General features: G+C 45.8%; 1 protein-coding gene across 1 annotated transcript in view; it reads right to left on the reverse strand.

The window, feature by feature from the left end:
- scgn (secretagogin, EF-hand calcium binding protein) overlaps positions 1–22,713 on the reverse strand; it is an 82,793-nt gene that overhangs the window by 28,138 nt on the left and 31,942 nt on the right. The window contains exons 5-6 of the mRNA XM_070879868.1: positions 9,603–9,659; positions 1,410–1,487 (exon numbers count right to left, since the gene is read on the reverse strand). Of these exons, the coding sequence (XP_070735969.1) occupies positions 1,410–1,487; positions 9,603–9,659 (135 nt within the window). The remainder of the gene's footprint in view (positions 1–1,409; positions 1,488–9,602; positions 9,660–22,713) is intronic.

Genomic DNA, 22,713 nt, shown 5'->3' on the forward strand with positions numbered 1-22,713 from the left:
GTTTGGTTTGCCCAATCTATGTGCATATTAAAGTCACCCATTATAACTGCTGCACCTTTATTGCATGCACCCCTAATTTTCTGTTTGATGCCCTCCCCAACATCACTACTACTGTTTGGAGGTCTGTACACAACTCCCACTAACGTTTTTTGCCCTTTGGTGTTCTGCAGCTCTACCCATATAGATTCCACATCATCCAAGCTAATGTCCTTCCTAACTATTGCATTAATCTCCTCTTTAACCAGCAATGCTACCCCACCTCCTTTTCCTTTTATTCTATCCTTCCTGAATGTTGAATACCCCTGGATGTTGAGTTCCCAGCCCTGATCATCCTGGAGCCACGTCTCCGTAATCTCAATCACATCATATTTGTTAACATCTATTTGCACAGTTAATTCATCCACCTTATTACGGATACTCCTTGCATTAAGACACAAAGCCTTCAGGCTTGTTTTTTTAACACCCTTCGTCCTTTTAGAATTTTGCTGTACAGTGGTCCTTTTTGTTCTTTGCCTTGGGTTTCTCTGCCCTCCACTTTTCCTCATCTCCTTTCTGTCTTTTGCTTTTGTCTCTTTTTTGTTTCCCTCTGTCTCCCTGCATTGGTTCCCATTTATTGCATCATTACTGGAGTGTCAGAGCATAGGTCAGGGACATCTCGAAAGTGAAAGAGGAAATTTGGAGGTCATGTAACTCAGAGCCTCTCAAAAGTCTGCTGAAGAATGGAATTTCTAGAGGAACATATCTGTCCTCCCTCTTGTTGTAGCATAGAGCACCATAAGAGGGACAAATGTTGCAGAAAATTACCGGCTAATATTTTTACTTAAGTGAAGTGGGAAACTGGTGATAGCCAGTCCCTTATATACCCTGCCCAATTTTCCTTTCCATTGACTTTAGTGTAACGGAAAACTGGGCAGGATGTATAATGGGCAGCCCATCTGCGAACCCCATTGTCAACCCCCGTGCCAAAAGTGAAAATCTATCACATAGTATTTAAAAATGGTGCAAAATAACTTCGAAGAAACAAAACGCATGGATTTATTTTTAGTGAACATCCTCTAACTCCTCGTAGAAGGCAGACAGCTCTTTCACTGTAAATATTTGTGCCAACATTCATTACCAACTGATGTGCAAATCTATAGGGGTGATCTTCAAATCCATTCCAATATACCCCATACATGAAAAGAAAATAACTAGTAATGTCCAAACCAGTTAGAACTACACCAAATAGAACGGTCGAGACATCCAGGAAATTGGCTGCAGATAAAATGTTTGGGTTGAGACATAGGCAGCAACTATGGAATAAGTGGGTTGTGAATTATATTGCTCACATTTAAGCAAACACAGAATTAAAAAACAAATGGTTTTGTGTGGAATAGGTGGAGGTTGTAACAGGTTACAGAGATGCTCACCATAGCGTCAGTGTACTCATCCAGCTTGTCATCTGGAATAATTTTCTTGTGTTGCAGGAACAGGTCTCTCAGGAAGTTCTGTTTATCACAATGGGTCCAAAAAAAATCAGTTAATTGTCTAACTCCCAGTTAACATGCCTCTTTGTTCTCTAAAATATTGGCTTTCAATAATCAACGAAGCAAAGAAAAGCAATTTCCACTCTAGCAGATGTAAAATTTGTTTCCATTCCTACTTGCTTGTCGGGTAACATCACTTAAAGCCAGTGCACGCTCTGTCTAGCCAATGCATTTGTCAAATTTACAGTGCTGTTTACAGCTGAATTAGCAAATTATATCAGATTTAATTAAGTCCTGTTTATAATAATGGGGACCAAAAAAGATTTCATTCAGCTGTTTAATAACGAACGAATCAAAAGTACATAGTCAATCCCTTCATAGGTTGGAATTTCATTATCATCCCTGTGTAAACTTTTGGATTAAATTGCATTGTGCTCGAGGATCCTGTACAAGAGTTGAATTGAGGAGCACTCCAAGAAAGGAAATCAAAAATACGACTAATTGGTTCACTATTTAACAAATAAGAATGGCCCCAAGTTTCCACATGATTTGCTCCTGATTTTTAGGAGCAACTGGTGTAGAACGGAGTATCTTAGAAATCGGAATTCTCCACATTTAGTTTTCTGCAGTTCTAGTCAGGTAGAACAGTTTCACTTTGGAACAGAATTTTTTTTCAAAAGGGGGCGTGTCCGGCCACTGACGCCTGATTTCAAAGTTTCCACAGTGAAAACGTACTCCAAACTAACTTAGAATGGAGTAAGTGAAGATTTTTGTACGCTTGAAAAAACCTTGTCTACAGATTAAAAAATCAGGCGCAGGTTACAAATTAGGCGTAGGGAACGAGGTGGGGGGGGGGAAGGGGGGGAAGGGAAGTCATTAAATTCTACAATAAATCCTTAGTTATACTTATACAAATATTATACAAATAAATCCAACCTGAATAAAAATTTATAAGCAAAGAAAAGATTAAATAAACCATGTTCCTACCTGTGTGAAAGTGCTTCAGGGAGGCCTTTCAGACAGCGGTTTGCCGTCGGGACCGAAGGCTGAACGAGCCGGGCCCGAGACTTCGGGCAGGGCCCGTCCCCAGCACCAGATTTACAGGTAGGTGGCGTTGGGTCGGGGAGGGAGGTTTGGTTCGGGAGGGAGGGAGGGGGAGGTCAGGTCGGGGAGGGGGAGGTCAGGTCGGATCCAGTCCGGGGGCGGGGGCGGGAATCGGGTCGGGTCGGGGGGGCGGGAGTGGGAGTCGGGTCGGGTCGGGGGGCGGGAGCGGGAGTCGGGTCGGGTCGGGGGGCGGGAGCGGGAGTCGGGTCCAGTCGGGGGGGGCGGAGAGTGGGAGCGGGAGTTGGGTTGGGTCCAGTCGGGGGGGGGGGGGAGCGGGAGCCGGGTCGGGTCCAGTCGGGGGCGGGGGGAGCGGGAGTCGGGTCGGGGGGGAGCGGGAGTCGGGTCGGGGGGCGGGAGTCGGGTCCGGGGGGGAGCGGGAGTCGGTCAGGGGGCGGGATTCGGGTCCGGGGGTAGGGGGGGGGGGGGTGTCGGATCCGGTCCGGAGGCGGGAGGGAGCGGGAGTCGAGTCGGGTCGGGAGGAAGCAGGAGCTGGCTGTGGGAGTAGCCTTATTCACGCAGCCCCAGTGAGGCCATTCGGCCAGGGCTAGGGGCTGCATGCTTTGGGCCCCGCCCACACATTTTCGGGCACCTGGAGCTACTGCACTTGCGTGCCCACTGTAGCGCATGTGCAGAGGTCCCGGCACTGTTTTCAGCGCAGGGACCTGGCTCCGCCCCCCCACAGCTCGTGCTGCGCTGTGCCGAGAGCCAGAGGACCTGCAGGGAGGTGGAGAATACGGAGGGTTTTTTTAGGCGCACTTTGTGGCGCGGGAAATGGGCGTCCAGGTTGGGATTGCGCCGTTCTAGGCGCGTGTGGAAACTTGGGCCCAATATTTCTGAAACCCATAAAAAAGAGCGAGATTATTCAGTTTATTTCACTTTTCTAGTTTCTTATAATGCGGCTGTGTTGATTTGATCATAAACCCAACGCAATGACTCATAAATCTTCCGTACTGACCGTAAATCCTAAGCACTGACCATAAACCCCAAGCATTGACCGTAAACCCTAAATACTGACCCTAAACCCTAAACACTGACCCTAAACACCGACCTTAATCCCTAAACACTGACCATAATCCCTAAACATCGACCGTAAACCCTAAGCACTGACCGTAAACCCTAAACACTGACCCTAAACCCTAAACACTGACCCTACACCCTTAACACTGACCTACACCCTAAACACTGACCTACACCCTAAACACCGACCTTAAACCCTACACACTGACGCAAAACACTAAGCACTGACTATAAAACCTAAACACTGACACTAAACCCTAAAAACCTACCCTAAACCTAAACACTGACCCCTATCCCTAAACACTGACCATAAACCCTAAACACTGACCGTAAACCCTAAACACCGACTCTAAACCCTAAACACTGACCGTAAACCCTAAACACCAACCCTAAACACTAAACACCGACCCTAAACCATAAACCCTGATCCTAAACACCGACCGTAAACCTAAATACTGACCGTAATCCCTAAACACTGACCCTAAACCCTAAACACTGACCGTAAACCCTAAACATTGACCCTAATCCCTAAATACTGACCCTAATCCCTAAACACCGACCGTAAAGCCTAAACACTGACCGTAATCCCTAAACACTGACCCTAAACCCTAAACACTGACCGTAATCCCTAAACACTGACTCTAAAAACTGACCTTAAACCCTAAACACCGACCGTAAACCCTAAACACCGACTGTAAACCCTAAACACGGATCTTAAACTCTAAACAGTGACCCTAAACCTTAAACACTGACCGTAAACCCTAAACACTGACCGTAAACCCTAAACACTGACCATTAGCCCTAAACACTGGCCGTAAACCCTAAACACTGACCCTAAACTCTAAACCTGACCATAAATCCTAAACATTGACTGTAAACCCTGCGCACTGGCCGTAAACCCTAAACACTAACCCTAAACCCTAAGCACAGACCGTAAACCCTAAACGCTGACTGTAAACCCTAAACACTGACCGTAAACCTTAAACACTGATCCTAAACCCTAAACACTGATCTTAAACCCTAAACACTGACCGTAATCCCTAAACACTGACCGTCAGCCCTAAAGACTGGTTGTAAACCCTAAACACTGACCTTAAACTCTAAACCTGCCCCTAAATCCTCAACATGACTGTAAACCTTGCGTACTGGCCGTAAACGCTAAACACTGACCCTAAACCCTAAGCACTGACCCTAAACCCTAAACACTGACCGTAAACCCTAAACACTGACCGTAAACCTTTAACACTGACCCTAAACCCTACGCACAGACCGTAAACCCTAAACACTGACTGTAAACCCTAAACACTGACCGTAAACCTTTAACACTGACCCTAAACCCTACGCACAGACCGTAAACCCTAAACGCTGACTGTAAACCCTAAACACTGACCGTAAACCTTAAACACTGATCCTAAACCCTAAACACTGATCTTAAACCCTAAACACTGACCGTAATCCCTAAACACTGACCGTCAGCCCTAAAGACTGGTTGTAAACCCTAAACACTGACCTTAAACTCTAAACCTGCCCCTAAATCCTCAACATGACTGTAAACCTTGCGTACTGGCCGTAAACGCTAAACACTGACCCTAAACCCTAAGCACTGACCCTAAACCCTAAACACTGACCGTAAACCCTAAACACTGACCGTAAACCTTTAACACTGACCCTAAACCCTACGCACAGACCGTAAACCCTAAACACTGACTGTAAACCCTAAACACTGACCGTAAACCTTTAACACTGACCCTAAACCCTACGCACAGACCGTAAACCCTAAACACTGACTGTAAACCCTAAACACTGACCGTAAACCTTGTGCACTGACTGTAAACCCTAAACACTGACTGTAAACCCTAAACACTGACTGTAAACCCTAAACACTGACCGTAAATCTTGTGCACTGACTATAAACCCTAAACACTGACCGTAAACCTTAAATACTAACCCTAAACCCTAAGCACAGACCGTAAACCCTAAACACTGACTGTAAACCCTCAACACTGACCGTAAACGTTAAACACTGACCCTAAACCCTAAACACTGACTGTAAACCCTAAACACTGACCCTAATCCCTAAACACTGACCGTAAACCCTGTGCACTGGCCCATTACCCTTCTGCACTGACCATAAACTCTATTCACCGGTCAAAGACATTAAGCACTGACCAGTAAACTCTATGCACTGATTGTAAACACTGACCTATAAACCCTGCGCAATGACTGTAAGCCCTAAACATTGACAAAAAACCCTACACACTGATCATGAGCCCTACACACTGACCATAAACACTAAGCACTGACCAAAAATCCTATGCAATGACCATAAACCCTACACACTGGCCATAAACCTTAAGCATTGGCCGTAAGTCTTCGGCATTGACTGAAGTTGGAGTCCTAGAGAATGGATTTATACAAACAACAGGATTTAACTCTATTAAGTTTCAAACTTTCCAACAGTTTATACTATTAAAAAAATGAATAGCCACAAAATTACAGGAATTTGGGGAGTGGAATTACAAATCAAACCATTTTAATATCAAATATTTGGTAGTGTACATCAGTGTTGAAACTAATTAATGTTGAATTCTAAAGCCAAACAAGTATGAGTTAGTATTTAATTTTTTTAATGTTTATAAGATATTTATTAACATAATATTTGTAATATTTATAATAGTAAAAAGTAAATCAAATAGTAATGAATGTTGCATGCACGGACAGTGTAATGCAACTGAGGACAGCCAGTCGAGTTACAGAATGAAATTGCAAAACTGCCTACTCTGAAAGATGAATGACTCGTGCAGTCTGTAGAATTACATGTGTACCATTTTATTATACTTAAACATTTCTTTCCGCCTGACTGGTTTCACAGTCTAAACAGATTGATAACATTGTACCTGACGTGTTAAATACTAGCCCTGCAAAAGGGAAGGAATTGGTTTGTATCAGAAACTGTCAACAGATTAGTTGCTCACTACTTTCAAAGAAGGTGGCAGACAGTCACATCCCAGGGAGGGACAAAGAACCAGAAATATATTGCTCTCATCTGTCTCTTAAAGCTGTATTAATGCAAAGATTTGCATCTGTACAGTGTTGGGGTAAAAGAAAGACTTCTCTCCCTCGAGGCGGACTACCTGATATAGGAAGTCGACACCTGCCCTTTAGGTTGAGGTAAAAGGAAGACGTCTCTTCCTCGGGGCGGACTACCTGATATAGTTAATCGACATCTCGCCTTCGTATAACGACCATGGAATCAAACAAACAAAACCTAAGGTTCAACCGGCTTTATTTTGAGCAAATGTAAGGGAAAGTTCAATCGTGGAACCTTCAAAATACAAGCGGTTTCAAGTATAATTTATACATGTTTTGGAAAGGAGCTACCCTCCTACAAAATCATCGATAGGTTTATTGCTATCAGCGGAGTTATATTGGTTTATCGACTCTTATCAGACTGGCTCTGAGTGGTACATGCAATTGTCCATCTCCCATCATAGGTTAATTGTGTTTGTTCTGTGATTTGCACTTTGCCATTGTCTATATAACGCCTGAAGTAACTCTTCCAAAATACTGGCTTTCTTATCTCTTCCTCAGAGACTTCTAATCAAAATTGTAAATGCTGACTTCTGCTGTTTTGTTAAGTGTTACTAAGGTTAACCATACAGTTTTAATGGGCCCAAGTTTCCACATGATTTGCGCCTGATTTTTAGGAGCAACTGGTGGAGAACGGACTATCTTAGAAATCGCAATTCTCCACATTTTTTTTTCTGCAGTTCTAGTCAGGTAGAACAGTTCTACTTTAGAACAGAATTTTGTCTTCAAAAGGGGGCGTGTCCGGCCACTGACGCCTGATTTGAAAGTTTCCACAGTGAAAATGTACTCCAAACTAAAGTAGAATGGAGCAAGTGAAGATTTTTGTAGAACTGAAAAAACCTGTTCTACACATTAAAAAATTAGGCGCAGGTTACAAATTAGGCGTCCAGAACGAGGTTGGGGGGGGGAGGGGGGGGGGGAAGGGAACTCATTAAATTCTACAATAAATCCTTATTTATACTTCTACAATTATACAAATAAACCCAACCTGAATAAACATTTATAAGCAAAGAAAAGATTAAATAAACCATCTTCCTACCTGTGTGAAAGTGCTTCAGCCATCGTTCGAAGGAAACCGCCGTTTGTTGCCGCGCAGGGGAGGGAGGGGAAGGAGACAGCAGCTTGTTGCCGCGCAGGGGAGGGAGGGGAAGGAGACAGCAGCTTGTTGCCGCGCAGGGGAGGGAGGGGAAGGAGACAGCAGCTTGTTGCCGCGCAGGGGAGGGAGGGGAATGAGACAGCGGCTTGTTGCCGCGCAGGGGAGGGAGGGGAAGGAGACAGCAGCTTGTTGCCGCGCAGGGGAGGGAGGGGAATGAGACAGCGGCTTGTTGCCGCGCAGGGGAGGGAGGGGAAGGAGACAGCGGCTTGTTGCCGCGCAGGGGAGGGAGGGGAAGGAGACAGCAGCTTGTTGCCGCGCAGGGGAGGGAGGGGAATGAGACAGCGGCTTGTTGCCGCGCAGGGGAGGGAGGGGAAGGAGACAGCGGCTTGTTGCCGCGCAGGGGAGGGAGGGGAAGGAGACAGCGGCTTGTTGCCGCGCAGGGGAGGGAGGGGAAGGAGACAGCGGCTTGTTGCCGTGGAGGGAGGGGAGGGAGGGGAAGGAGACAGCGGCTTGTTGCCGTGGAGGGAGGGGAGGGAGGGGAAGGAGACAGCGGCTTGTTGCCGCGGAGGGGAGGGAGGGGAAGGAGACAGTGAGAAGGCTGCAGGAAGCCTCAGTGCTGATGTGCTGATGGTAATGTGGTTTTATTAAAAAATGTTCAAAAATTAAACAGCTACAAAGAACTACAAAAATGGCCGAGTGCCAATGTTTTTTTCACACTGAGCATGCGCGAACGCTCCAACGCGCACGCGCAGCGTTGCCGGCAGGAAAAAAACTAATTTAAATAGTACCCGCCCCCTCCCACTTACAAAATCGGCGCGAGTGTAGGCCCCGCCCCCCTGGGCGCCGCGCCAAACAGACAAGGAGCTGCAAAGCGCTCGAGAATAGCGCGTTTTTTTTCTGGCGCCGTTTTAGGCGCGAAAAACAGGCGCCCAGCTCGGAGGGGTGCCCATTTTTTATCCTGTGGAAACTTGGGCCCAATGTGTTATAAAAGTGTGCTATACCTACATAAGCAAGTGTTACATAGAACAGGCAATTATTCCTCAGACACTCCTAATACTGATTAGTTCACTATCTTCAGCATTGGTTTGTGACCACCTATCTGTCTGCTCTTTCCTGCTACAACTCTATCCCTTACATATCATACCTTTCATGACCTCAGGACATCCCAAAGGACTGTACAGCCAATGAAGTATTTTTGAAGTGTAGCTGCTGTAGGAATGTAAGAAACATGGCAGCCAATTTGCACAGAGCAAGCTCCAACAAACAGCAATCTGATGATGACCAGATAATCTTCTTCAAGTGATTTTGGTTCAGGGATAACTATTTCCAGCACTCCAGTGCCATGGGATCTTTTACATCCACTTGAGAGAGCAGACATCGCCTCGGTTTAATGTCTCATCTAAAAGACAGCAGCTCTGACACTGCAGCGCTTCCTCATTACTGCACTGAAGTGCCAGTCTACATTTTGTGCTCAAGTCTCTGGAGTAGGACTTGAACCTGTGAACTTGTGACTGAGAGGCAAGAGTCCACTGAGTCACGACTGACACTTGTGCAGGGCCCCCATCCTATCCATTATGCAATGGTGTGTGGAATGCAGGTTATCTAATGAGGGGAGATAGAGGGAAGATGTAGATGGCAATCAGAGAAGAACTCTTTATTTGTCATGTTATAGGAACTGCATCTATGGAAAAAAGCAACAGATCTAATGACTGGGGGTGGGAGGAAGTTGTGGGGGACCATTATAACTGTTGCCTGTGAGGGGTATGAAGTTCAGATATTATGACTATTATTTGATTAAGCCTTAAGTTTTCTCTTGACATGCGACTTACTCGGAGTTCATTGGCTGAAATGTATCCACTGCTGTCTGCGTCATATTTACGCCAGATCTGGAAAGGACAAAAGCGGAATTAAGTGCGTCGGAAATTCCAGCACCAGTCAGATTTCAAATTCTACTATATGCGTAAATAGCAGAGCGCATTTATCATCAATATGACAGTTGCTTCCAGTCACAAAGCAATTATATCTTAAATGGTCCCTCAAATTGTCATTCTGATGACAGACTGTCACTGTAACCATCAATGGCTTCAAACTCATATGCAAGTTTGAGTGAAATCCAAATGTTTCTCTAAGTGCATACAACCAACTCCTAATAACATGAAATCATTTTCTGCACTAAAATTTAGGAATTTGAGTGAAACAAAATAATTAGTAAAGCAAAGTGGGACTTCAGTGCCAATAAATTTGAATGAACAGAAATTTGAATTAAGGAGCGAAATTGCCCTGTGCCCCGATTGAGGGCGGTAACCTGCTGGGGCCGGGACTTTCTGCACCTGGCTCAGAAGCTTACTGCCCCTCAAAGGAAGTGGAGCGCTATCTTGCGCGTTCCACTTCCTTTAGGGACGGGACCAGTGGCGCTAACGGGGTGAATACTGCAGCGCATTACAAATGTTCTGCATAGCACTGACACGCTTCAATGCCCCTCCCCTTTGCTTAAAGGGGTAGGCCACTGCACACTCTCCAAGGCCTCTGATGGCCTCCACGAGACCACCAAGGCAGCGTGATACCGGGCCTGCAGCCCAGCACCCAAGACGGACTGCCGGGCTGCTCGATGGCTGCCCAGACCACGGAAAATACATGTGGGAAGCCGACCCAAGAGTCGGCAAAAGAAGATGTCAGCAAAAAAAGATGCTGGGGCAAGGCGCTGACGACCTCCCCTTTAACTTCCGCCCGCGAGCGGATGTCAGCCAGCCACATGATCTGTGAAGCTGGTGTTGACCACCCACTCGCACCAGCCTCGCGGGCTGCGGGGCAATTTCCCCCATGGGGCGATAAGTTGACGCACTGCGCTCAGGGATCGGCGCACATGGTGATGACATCATCACCGGTTGTGCAGCTGCCCGTGGTGCTATCCACGGGGCACAGCGCTGCCTTGGCGGCATCTCCGCAAACTCCCGGGAGCCGGTAGCGCCTCCCCGCCCCCACGGTTGAATAGTGTCTTGCACCCAGTTAATGGCCCCTACGGCGCTAACGGGCCTCTGAAAAGGGACAATTTCACCCCCTTTGAATTAAGATTGGACAGACTGTTACTGAAAATAATATCAGTTAGTTTGGATCATTTGCAATAAAGCAGATAGCAGAATCTGCGTTTCGTAACTTGGATTTGATCACAGATTTCTCCAATGGAGCCTCAACCACCGTAGGTCAGCTGCATATAATATATTTATGCTAATATAATAAAAAGAAAAGAAAGACTTACCTTTATATAATGTCTTTCATGACCTCATAATGTTACACTTTTGAAGTGAGGTCACTGTTCTAATGTAGGAAACGCAGCAGCCAGATTTTGCACAGCAAGATCCCACAAACAGCATTGTGATTAAAAAAAACAGATCATCTGTTTTCGTGATGTTGCTTGAGGGATAAATATTGCTCAGGACATCAGGGAGGACTCTCCTGTTATTCCTTGAATAGTGCCATGGGATCTATCCCTTATAACTCACAAAATACTGTGGGACAGAGTAGAAATTCACTTTGACTTTTTTTGTTCTTTCTTGTCTGACAACAATTAAACTAAAATATTATTTTCTACCCTTGAGTTCAAGAATCTTTTTTCTCATCGATCCTTACTCACTTTTCCAATCCCAATTTGGGCTGCGAATCCCTGCCATCGAAGTAATGTTCAAATTTGAAAAGGTTTCATCAATCTTCTAGCCAATGCTTGTAAGTATATAAAATTATTGTGTTTATTGTGTTCCTAACACAGATAAGACTGCACACACGGGGGTTAAAGTAACAGTGACCGCAGTCTTTATTAAAACACCCCAGAGTGAGGGGCAGGCTTATACACAGTGCTCCCAAGGGATGCTGGGACCCTTGGGACTTGAAGGGATATGCTCCCGAGTGGCGGAACATGGGAGTGCATGCTTTACAGATACACAACATCACTCCGCCCCCCAAAGTCAAAGTGAAAACTATTTACAAGGTGAGGCAGTCGGGAGCCTTTCTTTCCCTGGTGGACCGCCTCGGTTCAAATGTCTGTTCTGGTGTGTTGGCTGTGCCCTCGCTGGGCTGGCGTGTTGTTGGCCCTGCAGGGCTGCTGGGTGAGCCTGGCCTTGCTGGGCTGTTCGGCATGATGGGTTCGATTTCCTGGCCCGGGGTGGTGTCGTTGATTCTTTGGATGTGTGTTGTGGGCTCGAAAAATATGGTGTCTGCTGTGGGTTGTTCAGGGCAGTCTGTGAACCGCAGCCTCGTTTGGTCCATATGCTTTTTGCAAATTTGTCCATTGTCTAGTTTGACGACAAACACCCTACTCCCTTCTTTAAGTATCATCGTGCCCGCGATCCATAGTTTAGCACATATACAGAGTCATTCAGATCAATTTCCCGTGACACAGTGGCGCGACTATCGTTTACATTTTGTTGCTGCCGCCTGCTCTCAACCTGATCATGCAGGTTGGGGTGAACCAGCGAGAGTCTGGTTTTAAGTGTCCTTTTCATAAGTAGCTCAGCCGGGGGTACCTGTGAGCATGTGGGGTCTCGTGTGGTAGCTGAGCAGTACTCATGACAGGCGAGTTTGGAGTGAGCCTTCTGTGACTCATTTAAGGCTCTGTTTGATTATTTGTGCTGCCCGCTCTGCCCGCCAATTGGAGGCTGGTTTAAACGGGGCCGGGGTGACATGTTTGATCCCATTGCGGGTCATGAATTCTTTAAATTCAGCACTGGTGAAAAATGGCCCGTTGTCACTGACCAGTATGGCCCTCAGGCTTTCAGTGGTGGCGGTGGTGGTGCATCCCGACATTATTTCACATTCAATCCATTTTGAAAAATCATCCACCACCACCAGGAACATTTTACCGAGAAATGGGCCCGCATAGTCGACATGGATCCTCGACCATGGTCTGGAGGGCCAGGACCACAAACTTAGTGGTGCCTCTCTGGGCACGTTGCTCAACTGAGCACACACGCTGCATTGCCGTACACAGGACTCTAAGTCAGATTCGATACCGGGCCACCACACGTGGGATCTGGCTATCGCTTTCATCATAACTATACCCGGGTGTGTGCTGTGGAAATCCGAGATGAACGTCTCCCTGCCCTTTCTGGGTAGCACTACGCGGTTATTCTACAACAGGCAGTCTGCTTGAATGGACAGCTCATCCTTTCGTCACTGGAACGGCTTGATTAGCTCTTGCATTTTGACGGGGATGCCGGCCCAGCTCCCATGCAGTACACAGTTTTTTACTAGGGACAGCAGAGGATCTTGGCTGGTCCAAGTACTAATCTGGCGGGCTGTGACAGGTGATTTATCATTTTCAAATGCTTCCATGACCATCAACACGTCTGCGGGCTGCGCCACCGTCAACAAGTTTGCAGGCTGCGCCATTTCCACCCCCGTGATGGGCAATGGTAGCTGACTGAGAGCATCCGCACAGTTCTCGGTGCCTGGCCTGTGGTGGACGGTATAGTTATACACTGATAGCGCGAGCCCACCTATGTATGCGGGCTGAGGCATTCGTATTTATCCCCTTGTTTTCAGCGAACAGGGATGTGAGGGGCTTGTGATCGATTTCCAGCTCAAATTTGAGGCCAAACAGGTACTGATGCATTTTCTTTACCCCGAACACACACGCTAATGCCTCTTTCTCAATCATGCTGTAGGCCCTCTCGGCCTTAGACAAGCTCCTGGAGTCATAGGCGACAGGTTGCAACTTCCCCGCAACATTAGCTTGTTGTGATACCCTCCCAACTCCATACGATGATGCATCACATGCTAGCACAAGTTTTTTACATGGGTTATACAATACCAGCAGCTTGTTGGAGCATAAAATGTTTCTGGCTTTCTCAAAAGCAATTACTTGTTTTTTTCCCCATAATCAGTTCTCACCTTTATACAATAACATCATGTAGGGGCTCTAAGAGGATGCTTAACCCCGGTAGGAAGTTACCAAAATAGTTGAGGAGTCCCAGGAACGACCACAGCTCCGTGACGTTCTGTGGCCTGGGCGCGTTCCTGATAGCCTCTGTCTTGGCATCTGTGGGCCAAATGCCGTCCGCCGCGATTTTTCTCCCCAAAAACTCCACTTCTGTTGTCATGAAGACGCATTTCGACCTCTTCAGCTGCAGCCCTATGAGATTCAGTCGCTGGAGGACCTCCTCCAGGTTTTGTAGGTGCTCGACGGTGTCCCGACCCGTGGCCAATATGTCGTCCTGAAAAACCACCGTGCATGGTACCGATTTGAGTAGGCTCTCCATGTTTCTCTGGAAGATCGCTGCAGCCGACCGAATTCCAAACGGGCATCTGTTGTAGATGAAAAGTCCCTTGTGCGTGTTGATGCAAGTGAGGCCCTTCGAAGACTCCTCCAGCTCCTGCGTCATGTAGGCCGAAGTCAGGTCGAGCTTGGTAACATCTTGCCTCCTGCCAGCGTCGCAAATAGATCGCCTGCCTTCGGGAGCGGGTATTGGTCCTGTAGCGAGAAACGATTAATACTTACTTTATAATCGCCGCAAATCCTGACCGTGCCATCACTTTTGAGTACTGGAACAATCAGGCTGGCCCACTCGCTGAATTCCACTGGGGAGATGATGCCCTCGCGTTGCAGCCTTTCCAGCTCGATTTCCACTCTCTCCCTCATCATGTGAGGTACTGCTCGCGCCTTGTGGTGAATGGGTCGTGCCTCTGGGACCAAGTGGATCCGCACCTTCGCCCGGAAAAGTTTCCAATGCCTGGCTCAAAAAGTGAAGGAAATTTGTTACGAACGTGGGTACATGAGGCCTCATCGACATGTGATAGCGCTCGGATGTCATCCCAGTTCCAGCGAATTTTGCCCAGCCAGCTCCTTCCAAGCAGTGTGGGGCCATCGTCCGGGACAATCCAGAATGGCAGTTCGTGCACCGTGCCCTCGTAGGTGACCTTGACCATGGTGCTGCCCAGGACAATGATAAGCTCTTTGGTGTACGTTCTCAGTTTCGTGTGGATGGGGCTCAGGGCTGGTCTGAGTGCCTTGTTGCACCACAGTCTCTCAAACATCTTTTTACTCATGATGGATTGGCTAGCCCCAGGGTCCAGTTCCATGGCTATGGGTAAGCCATTCAATTTTACATTTAGCATTATAGGTGGACATTTCATCGAAATTGTGTGCACCCCGTGTACTTCAGCATCTGCCTCCTCTCTCTGAGGCTCAAAATTGCTTTGATCCACCCTGGACCGATCTTCCTCTGCCACGTGGTGGTTTACAGGTTTTTCAGAGCTTGCAGCTCATCTGGTGCCCCATTGTTCCATAGCTCTTGCAAGCTCTGAAAAACCTGTAAACCTTTGAAGCGGCATGAATAGGCTGAATGGAAGCCTCCACAATGCCAACAAGGTGTGAATTGCCTTGCATTCATCCTTTGTTGCGGACTCTGAGTCATCTAGGTCATCTGAGGCCTGCTGGCAGTTGCAGACTCGTGGGTTCTGCCCTGTACATTTCTGCTCGCAAACACAGTTCCAGTTAATGTATGAACATTGCTAGCACTTGTGTGCTGAGAGATTTGTTTGGTGTTATCACTGGTCGACATAAACGTCTGTGCTATCGCAATGGTCTTACTGAGGGTCGGTGTCTCTACAGTCAAAAGTTTTCGTAGGATGGTCTCGTGGCCAATGCCCAGTACAAAAAAGTCTCTGAGCATTTGCTCCAGGTAGCCATCAAACTCACATTGTCCTGCAAGTCGCCTTAGCTCGGCAACGTAGCTCACCACGTCCTGACCTTCAGATCGCTGGCACGTGTAGAGCCGATACCTCGCCATCAGCACGCTCTCCCTCGGGTTAAGATGCTTCCGAACCAGTGTACACAGCTCCTCATACGACTTATCTGTGGGTTTCACCGGAGCCAGAAGATTCTTCATGAGGCTGTAGGTCGGTGTCCCGCAGACTGTGAGGAGGACCGCTTTCCTTTTTGCAGCGCTTCCTTCTCCGTTCAGCTCATTGGCTACAAAGTACTGGTCTAGCCATTCGACATAGGCTTGCCAGTCCTCACTCTCCGAGAATTTCTCCAGGATGCCCACAGTTTGCTGTATGTTTGCGTTGGATTCGTATTCTCGTCGCCAGTTATTGTGTTCCTAACACAGATGAGACTGCACCCAGGGAGGTTAAAGTAACAGTGACCTCAGTCTTTATTAAGACACTCCAGAGTGAGGAACAAGCCTTAGGGGCCGGCTTATATACAGTGCTCCCAAGGGATGCTGGGATTCCTTGAGACTTCAGGAGATGCACAACCTGGTGGCGGAACATTGGAATGCATGCTTTACAGATACCCAACAGTGTTTATATAGTAACATCACTCAGAATCTTCCACGCTATACTGTAAATATTAACTTGCATTCTGGCTTATCATAGTTTCCAGCAGCTCAGGAGATATATCTAATATAACCAACATGATTGGCCATGTCATGTGATGCTTTGCACCAGAGGGTTTTTATGAATGCAACTTTTTGGCAATGAATCTCGCCCACTGGGAGCGCATATCAGACAAATCATGGTTGTGCTCTGTGCTGGGAGCATGCGTGGCTAACATTTACTCACATGTATCTTAAATCTTCGTGAGCTGCTCTTTATCCGAGTAATATTTTCCTTGTTAAATAGTTTAAATCCTGAGTTCATGCCGGAGAATTTCACCCTGCCAAATATTGTATGAATTTAATGCTTTGCTGTGGGAAGGAAATCTTCATAGAATCATGCACAGCACATAAGGAGGCCATTCAGCCAATCGTGCCTGTGCAGGGGGAAAAAGTGGAGAGAATAAAAATGTTACGAGCCTAAAAATGAGCCAAAAGCAATGGATGCAGTGGGGTAAAGATCAGGACAATTCAATCGTGAAGAAAATGCTTCCATTTTTGATAAAATCCACTCTGCGAGTCTGATTTTCCTAATGTGCATTACCAGTCGGGAGGTTTGCCCACTAGCCCTACTAATTAAGCAACTATACAATGTACGGATGAGGCTCTTAGTTGGCAGCGCATAATCAGCCCCTAATGGGCCAAACATTGCAATTGGAGGGGTACTTCTGGAGTAAGCCTCCGACCCGCAAAAGGAATACACACCTACCTGATGGTGGCAAGGCTGTGAAAACTTGTGGTCTGAGGATGCGAGGCGGAGGGCAGCCTAAAGGCCCATCGGTCCCATGGACACAGGCGGTGCAGATGCGTACCTGGGATCATGTGGGCCTGGTCCGCCAGTCACAAAGGAGATTTTTATTTTAAACATTTCCAAAAGGAATCCCATAAGATGTAATGGAATCCCAAAATCTGATCTAATTACAATTTACAGAATTGGAATTTAAATTCCACCAACCTCACTAAAAATGTAATTTTTTGATAATAGTATTATCATTAAAATTCTAATACTGGTCAATATTTGCAGAAACTCATTTGATACAGTGTATGTGTATAATTTCCAGTATGAAAATGTTTCTATGCCTGTTTGCATCAACTGTAACATTTCCATGCGCAATTGTTGGCCTTCTGGTGAGCAAATAGCCCGCAAGCACATGCAGGAATACAGAACTTGTGATGGATTTCAAAGGAGGTATGAGAATACGCCACCAAACTGACTGCAAAATCTGGGCCAATGCATTTGTATCAAATTTCTCTGCTATTTTAACGTAGCTGTTAAGCATGGTTAAAAGCTCCATCAAAACAGCAAAGAAAAGGGTTTTCTGCAAGCACATATGTTTTATTCATTCATAGGATGTGGGTGTCACTGGAAAGGCCACCAATTATTGTCCATTCCTAATTGCCCTCGAGAAGGTGGTGGTGAGCCGCCTTCTTGAACCGCTATAGTCCATGTGGTGAAGGTACTCCCACAGTGCTGTTAGGGAGGGAATTCTAGGATTTTGATAATGGGATTAAAGGCAGATAAATCCCCTGGGCCTGATGGCTTGCATCCTAGGGTCTTGAGAGTAGTAGCGGCAGAGATTGTGGATGCATTGGTTGTAATTTACCAAAATTCCCTGGATTCTGGGGAGGTCCCAGCAGATTGGAAAACTGCAAATGTAATGCCCCTATTTAAAAAAGGAGGCAGATAAAAAGCAGGAAACTATAGACCAGTTCGCCTAACATCTGTGGTTGGGAAAATGTTGGAGTCCATTATTAAAGAAGCAGTCGCGAAACAATTGGAAAAGCAAAATTCGGTCAGGCAGAGTCAGCATGGATTTATGAAGCGGACATCATGTTTGACAAATTTGCTGGAATTCCTTGAGGATGTAACGAACAGGATGGATAAAGGGGAACCAGTGGATGTGGTGTATTTGGACTTCCAGAAGGCATTTGACTAGGTGCCACATAAAAGGTTACTGCACAACATAAAAGTTCATGGGATTGGGAGTAATATATTAGCATGGATAGAGGATTGGCTAACTAACAGAAAACAGAGAGTCAGGATAAATGGTTCATTCTCTGGTTGGCAATGAGTAACTAGTGGGGTGCCGCAGGGATCAGTGCTGGGACCTCAACTATTTACAATCTATATTAACGACTTGGAAGAAGGGACTGAGTGTAACGTAGCCAAGTTTGCTGACGATACAAAGATGGGAGGAAAAGCAATGTGTGAGGATACAAAAAATCTGCAAAAGGACAGACAGGCTAAGTGAGTGGGCAAAAATTTGGCAGATGGAGTATAATGTTGGAAAGTGTGAGGTCATGCACTTTGGCAGAAAAAATCAAAGGGCTGTTATTATTCAAATGGAGAACGATTACAAAGTGCTGCAGTACAAAGGGACCTGGGGGTACTTTTGCATGAAACACAAAAGGATAGTATGCAGGTACAGCAAGTGATCAGGAAGGCCAATGGAATCTTGGCCTTTATTGCAAAGAGGATGGAGTATAAAAGCAGGGAAGTCTTGCTACAGCTATACAGGGTATTGGTGAGGCCACACCTGGAATATTGCGTGCAGTTTTGGTTTCTATATTTATGAAAGGATATACTTGCATTGGAGGCAGTTCAGAGAAGGTTCACTAGGTTGATTCCGGAGATGAGGAGGTTGACTTATGAGGAAAGGTTGAGTAGGTTAGCCCTCTACTCATTGGAATTCAGAAGAATGAGAGGTGATCTTATCGAAACGTATAAGATTATGATGGGACTTGACAAGGTGGATGCAGAGAGGATGTTTCCACTGATTGGGGAGACTAGAAATAGACAGCATGATCTTAGAATAAGGGACCGCCCATTTAAAACTGAGATGAGGAGAAATTTCTTCTCTCAGAGGATTGTAAATCTGTGAATTCGCTGGCTCAGAGAGCTGTGGAAGCTGGGACATTGAATAAATTTACAACAGAAATAGACAGTGTCTTAAACAATATGGGGATATGGGGAGCGGGCAGGGAAGTGGAGCTGAGTCCATGATCAGATCAGCCATGATCTTATTGAATGGCGGAGCAGGCTTGAGGGGCCATATGGCCGATTCCTGTTCCTATTTCTTATGTTCTAACTTTGACCCAGCAACGATGAAAGAACGGCGATATAATTCCAAGTCAGGAATGTGTGTTGACTTGGAGGGGAACTTGGAGGTGATGGTGTTCCCATGCGCCTGCTTCCCTTGACCTAGGTAGTAGAGGTTGTGGGTTAGGAAGGTACTGTTGAAGAAGCCTTGGCGAGTTGTTACAGTGCATCTTGAAGATGGTACACACTGTAACCATTGTGCGCCAGTGGTGGAGGGAGTAAATATTTAAGGTGGTGGATAGTGTGCCAATCATGCAGACTACTTTGTCCTGGATGGTGTCGAGCTTCTTGAATGTTGTTGGTGCTGCTCTCAGCCAGGCAAGTGGAGAGTATTCCATCACACCCTTGACTTGTGCCTTGTAGATAATGGAAAAGCTTTGGGAAATCAGGAAGTGAGTCACTTGCTGCAGAATTACATAGGATTACATAGGATAAACGGCACAGTCCATGACCATGTTTATGCTCCACTCAAGCCTCCTCCCATCTTCCTCATCTAACTCTATCTACATAACCCTCTATTCCCTTCTCCCTCATATGCTTATCTAGCCTCTCCTTAAATACATCTATACTATTTGCCTCAACTACTCCTTCTGGTAGCGAGTTCTACATTCTAACCAGGCTCTGGGTAAAGAAGTTTCTTCTGATTTCCCTATTTGATTTGTTGGTGACTATCTTATATTGATGGCCTCTAGTTACATAAGAACATAAGAATTAGGAGCAGGAGTAGGCCATTCGGCCCCTTGAGCCTGCTCCACCATTCACTAATATCATGGCTGATCTTCTACCTCAATTCTACTTTCCTGCACTGTCCCCATATCCCTTAATTCCCTTAATAAAAAATCTATCAATCTCTGTCTTGAATATACTCAAAGATTGAGCCTCCATAGCCCTCTAGGGTATAGAATTCCAAAGATTCACCACCCTCTGAATGAAGAAGTTTCTCTTCATCTCAGTCATAAATGGCCGACCCCTTATTCTGAGACTGTGACCCCTGGTTCTAGACACCCCAGCCAGAGGAAACATCCTCCCTGCATCTATCCTGTCAAGCCCTGTAAGAATGTTGTATGGTTCAATGAGATCACCTCTCATTCTTGGCGTAGTCTACTCAATCTCTCCATCCCAGAAATCGGACTGGTGAACCTTTGTTGCACTCCCCCTATGGCAAGTCTATCCTTCATTAGGTAACACAATGCTCCAGGTGCGGTCTCACCAAGGTCCTATATAATTGCAATAAGATGTCTTTACTCTTATACTCAAATCCTCTTGTAATAAAGGCCAACATACCATTTGTTTTCTTCATTGCTTGCTGTACCTGCATGTTAACTTTAAGTGATTTGTGTACAAGGACACCCAGATCTCTCTGAACACCAACATTTCCCAATTCCTCACTTTTTAAAAAATACTCTGCTTTTCTATTTTTCCTATCAAAGTGGATAACTTCACATTTCTCCATATTATATTCCATTTGCCATGTTCTTGCCAATTCACATAACCTGTTTATATCCCCTTGAAGCCTTTTTGCATCCTCCTCACAACTTACATTCCCATCTAGCTTTGTATCATCAGCAAACTTGGATATATTACATTTAGTCCCCTCATTCAAATCAGTGATCTAGATTGTGAATAGCTGGGGCCCAAGCACTGATCCTTGCAGCACTTCACTAGTTGCAGCCTGCCAACCCAAAAATTATCCGTTTATTCCTACTCTTTGTCTTCTGTCCGTTAATCAATCCTCAATCCATGCTAGTATATTACCCCCAATCCCATGAGCCCTAATTTTTTTAATAACCTCTTGTGATGCACCTTATCGAATGCCTTCTGAAAATCCAAATATACCACATCCACTGGTTCCCCCTTATCTATCCTACTAGTTACCTCAACAAACTTTTAACAGATTTCCCTTTCAGAAATCTGTGTTAGCTCTGCCCAATCCTATTATTCTTTTCTAAGTGCCCTGTTACCATGTCCTTAATAATAGATTCTAACATTTTCCCTATGACTGATGTCAGACTAACTGGTCTGTAGTTCCCCATTTTGCTCTTCCCCACAAGTGGAAACACTCTCTCTGTATCTAGTCTATCAAAACATTTCATAATTTTAAAGACCTCTATTAGGTCATCCCTCAGCCTTCTTTTCTCAAGTGTAAAGAGACCCAGTCTGTTCATCCTTTCCTGATAGGTATATCATCGCATTTCCTTTCCTTAATATGGCGACCTGAATTTTACGCAGTACTTCAAGAGTGGTCTAACCAAGGTTTGATACAAGTTTAGCATAATTTCTCTACTTTTCAATTCTATCCCTCTAGAAATAAAGCCTAGTGCTTGGTTTTCTTTTTTTATGGCCTTGTTCAGCCGTGTCGCTATTTTTAACGATTTGTGTATTTGTACTCTGAGATCCCTTTGCTCCTCTACCCCACCCAGACTCACACCCTCTAAGTAATACATGACCTACCTATTCTTGCTACCAAAATGTAATACCTCACATTTATCTGTGTTGAAATTCATTTGCCAATTATATGCCCATTCTGCAAGAATACCCAGCCTCTGACCTGCTCCTGTAGCACAGTATTTATGTGGCTGGTCCAGTTAAGTTTCTGGTGACTCCCAGGATGTTGATGGAAGGGGATTTGGCATCGTTAGACTCTCTCTTATGGGAAACGGTCATTGCCTGGCACTGGCGTGGCTCAAATGTTATTTGTCACTTATCAACCCAAGCCTGAATGTTGTCCAGGTCTTGCTGCATGCGGGCACGGACAGATTCATTACCCGAGGAGTTGTAAATGGAACTGAACACTGTGCAATAATCAGCGAACATCCCCACTGCTGACCTCATGATCGAGGGAAGATCATTGATGAAGTAGCTGAAGAGGGTTGGGCCTAGGACACTGCCCTGAGGAAATCCTGCAGCGATATCCTGGGCTTGAGATGATTTGCCACCAACAACCCCACCCATCTTCTTTAAATGTCTATATGGTAATAACCACTCACACCCCCAAAGAAATTTCCAAATCACTACTTTTGATGTACTGCATCATATCTATTTACATTAGGAAAAGAGATAATTAACCCAAAGGCTCTTGATCTCTGTTTTAGCTTTTCAATGATTGTAACTTTCTAGAAACTGCACAGGGTCACATGAGAAAATGTATTGCTTTATTTAAGTGCGAAAAAAGTGATGAATGTTGCTGCCCTGACACGTTAGGGAGTATTGATCCTTCTACAGAGGCCAGAATTAGCACTGCACAAGTAAATTAAAACTTGTATTCATTACAGGTTAATTTTAATTGTTCCCTTCGATAATTTGGTGGCCTCCTCTCCGAAAACTGTTAAAAATTGGTGAAATATGGGGCCGAGAAATTTGGCCACGCAGCGCCCATTTATCAGGTGCTAACCGGCTTCCTAGGCCCACAATATGACGGGCAGGAAGTGCGCGCAGATTTCCATCTAGAGGTGCACCACCCGCCATTTGGGA

The sequence above is a fragment of the Pristiophorus japonicus genome, chromosome 5 (assembly GCF_044704955.1).
Source record: "Pristiophorus japonicus isolate sPriJap1 chromosome 5, sPriJap1.hap1, whole genome shotgun sequence".
NCBI classification, from domain to species: domain Eukaryota; kingdom Metazoa; phylum Chordata; class Chondrichthyes; family Pristiophoridae; genus Pristiophorus; species Pristiophorus japonicus.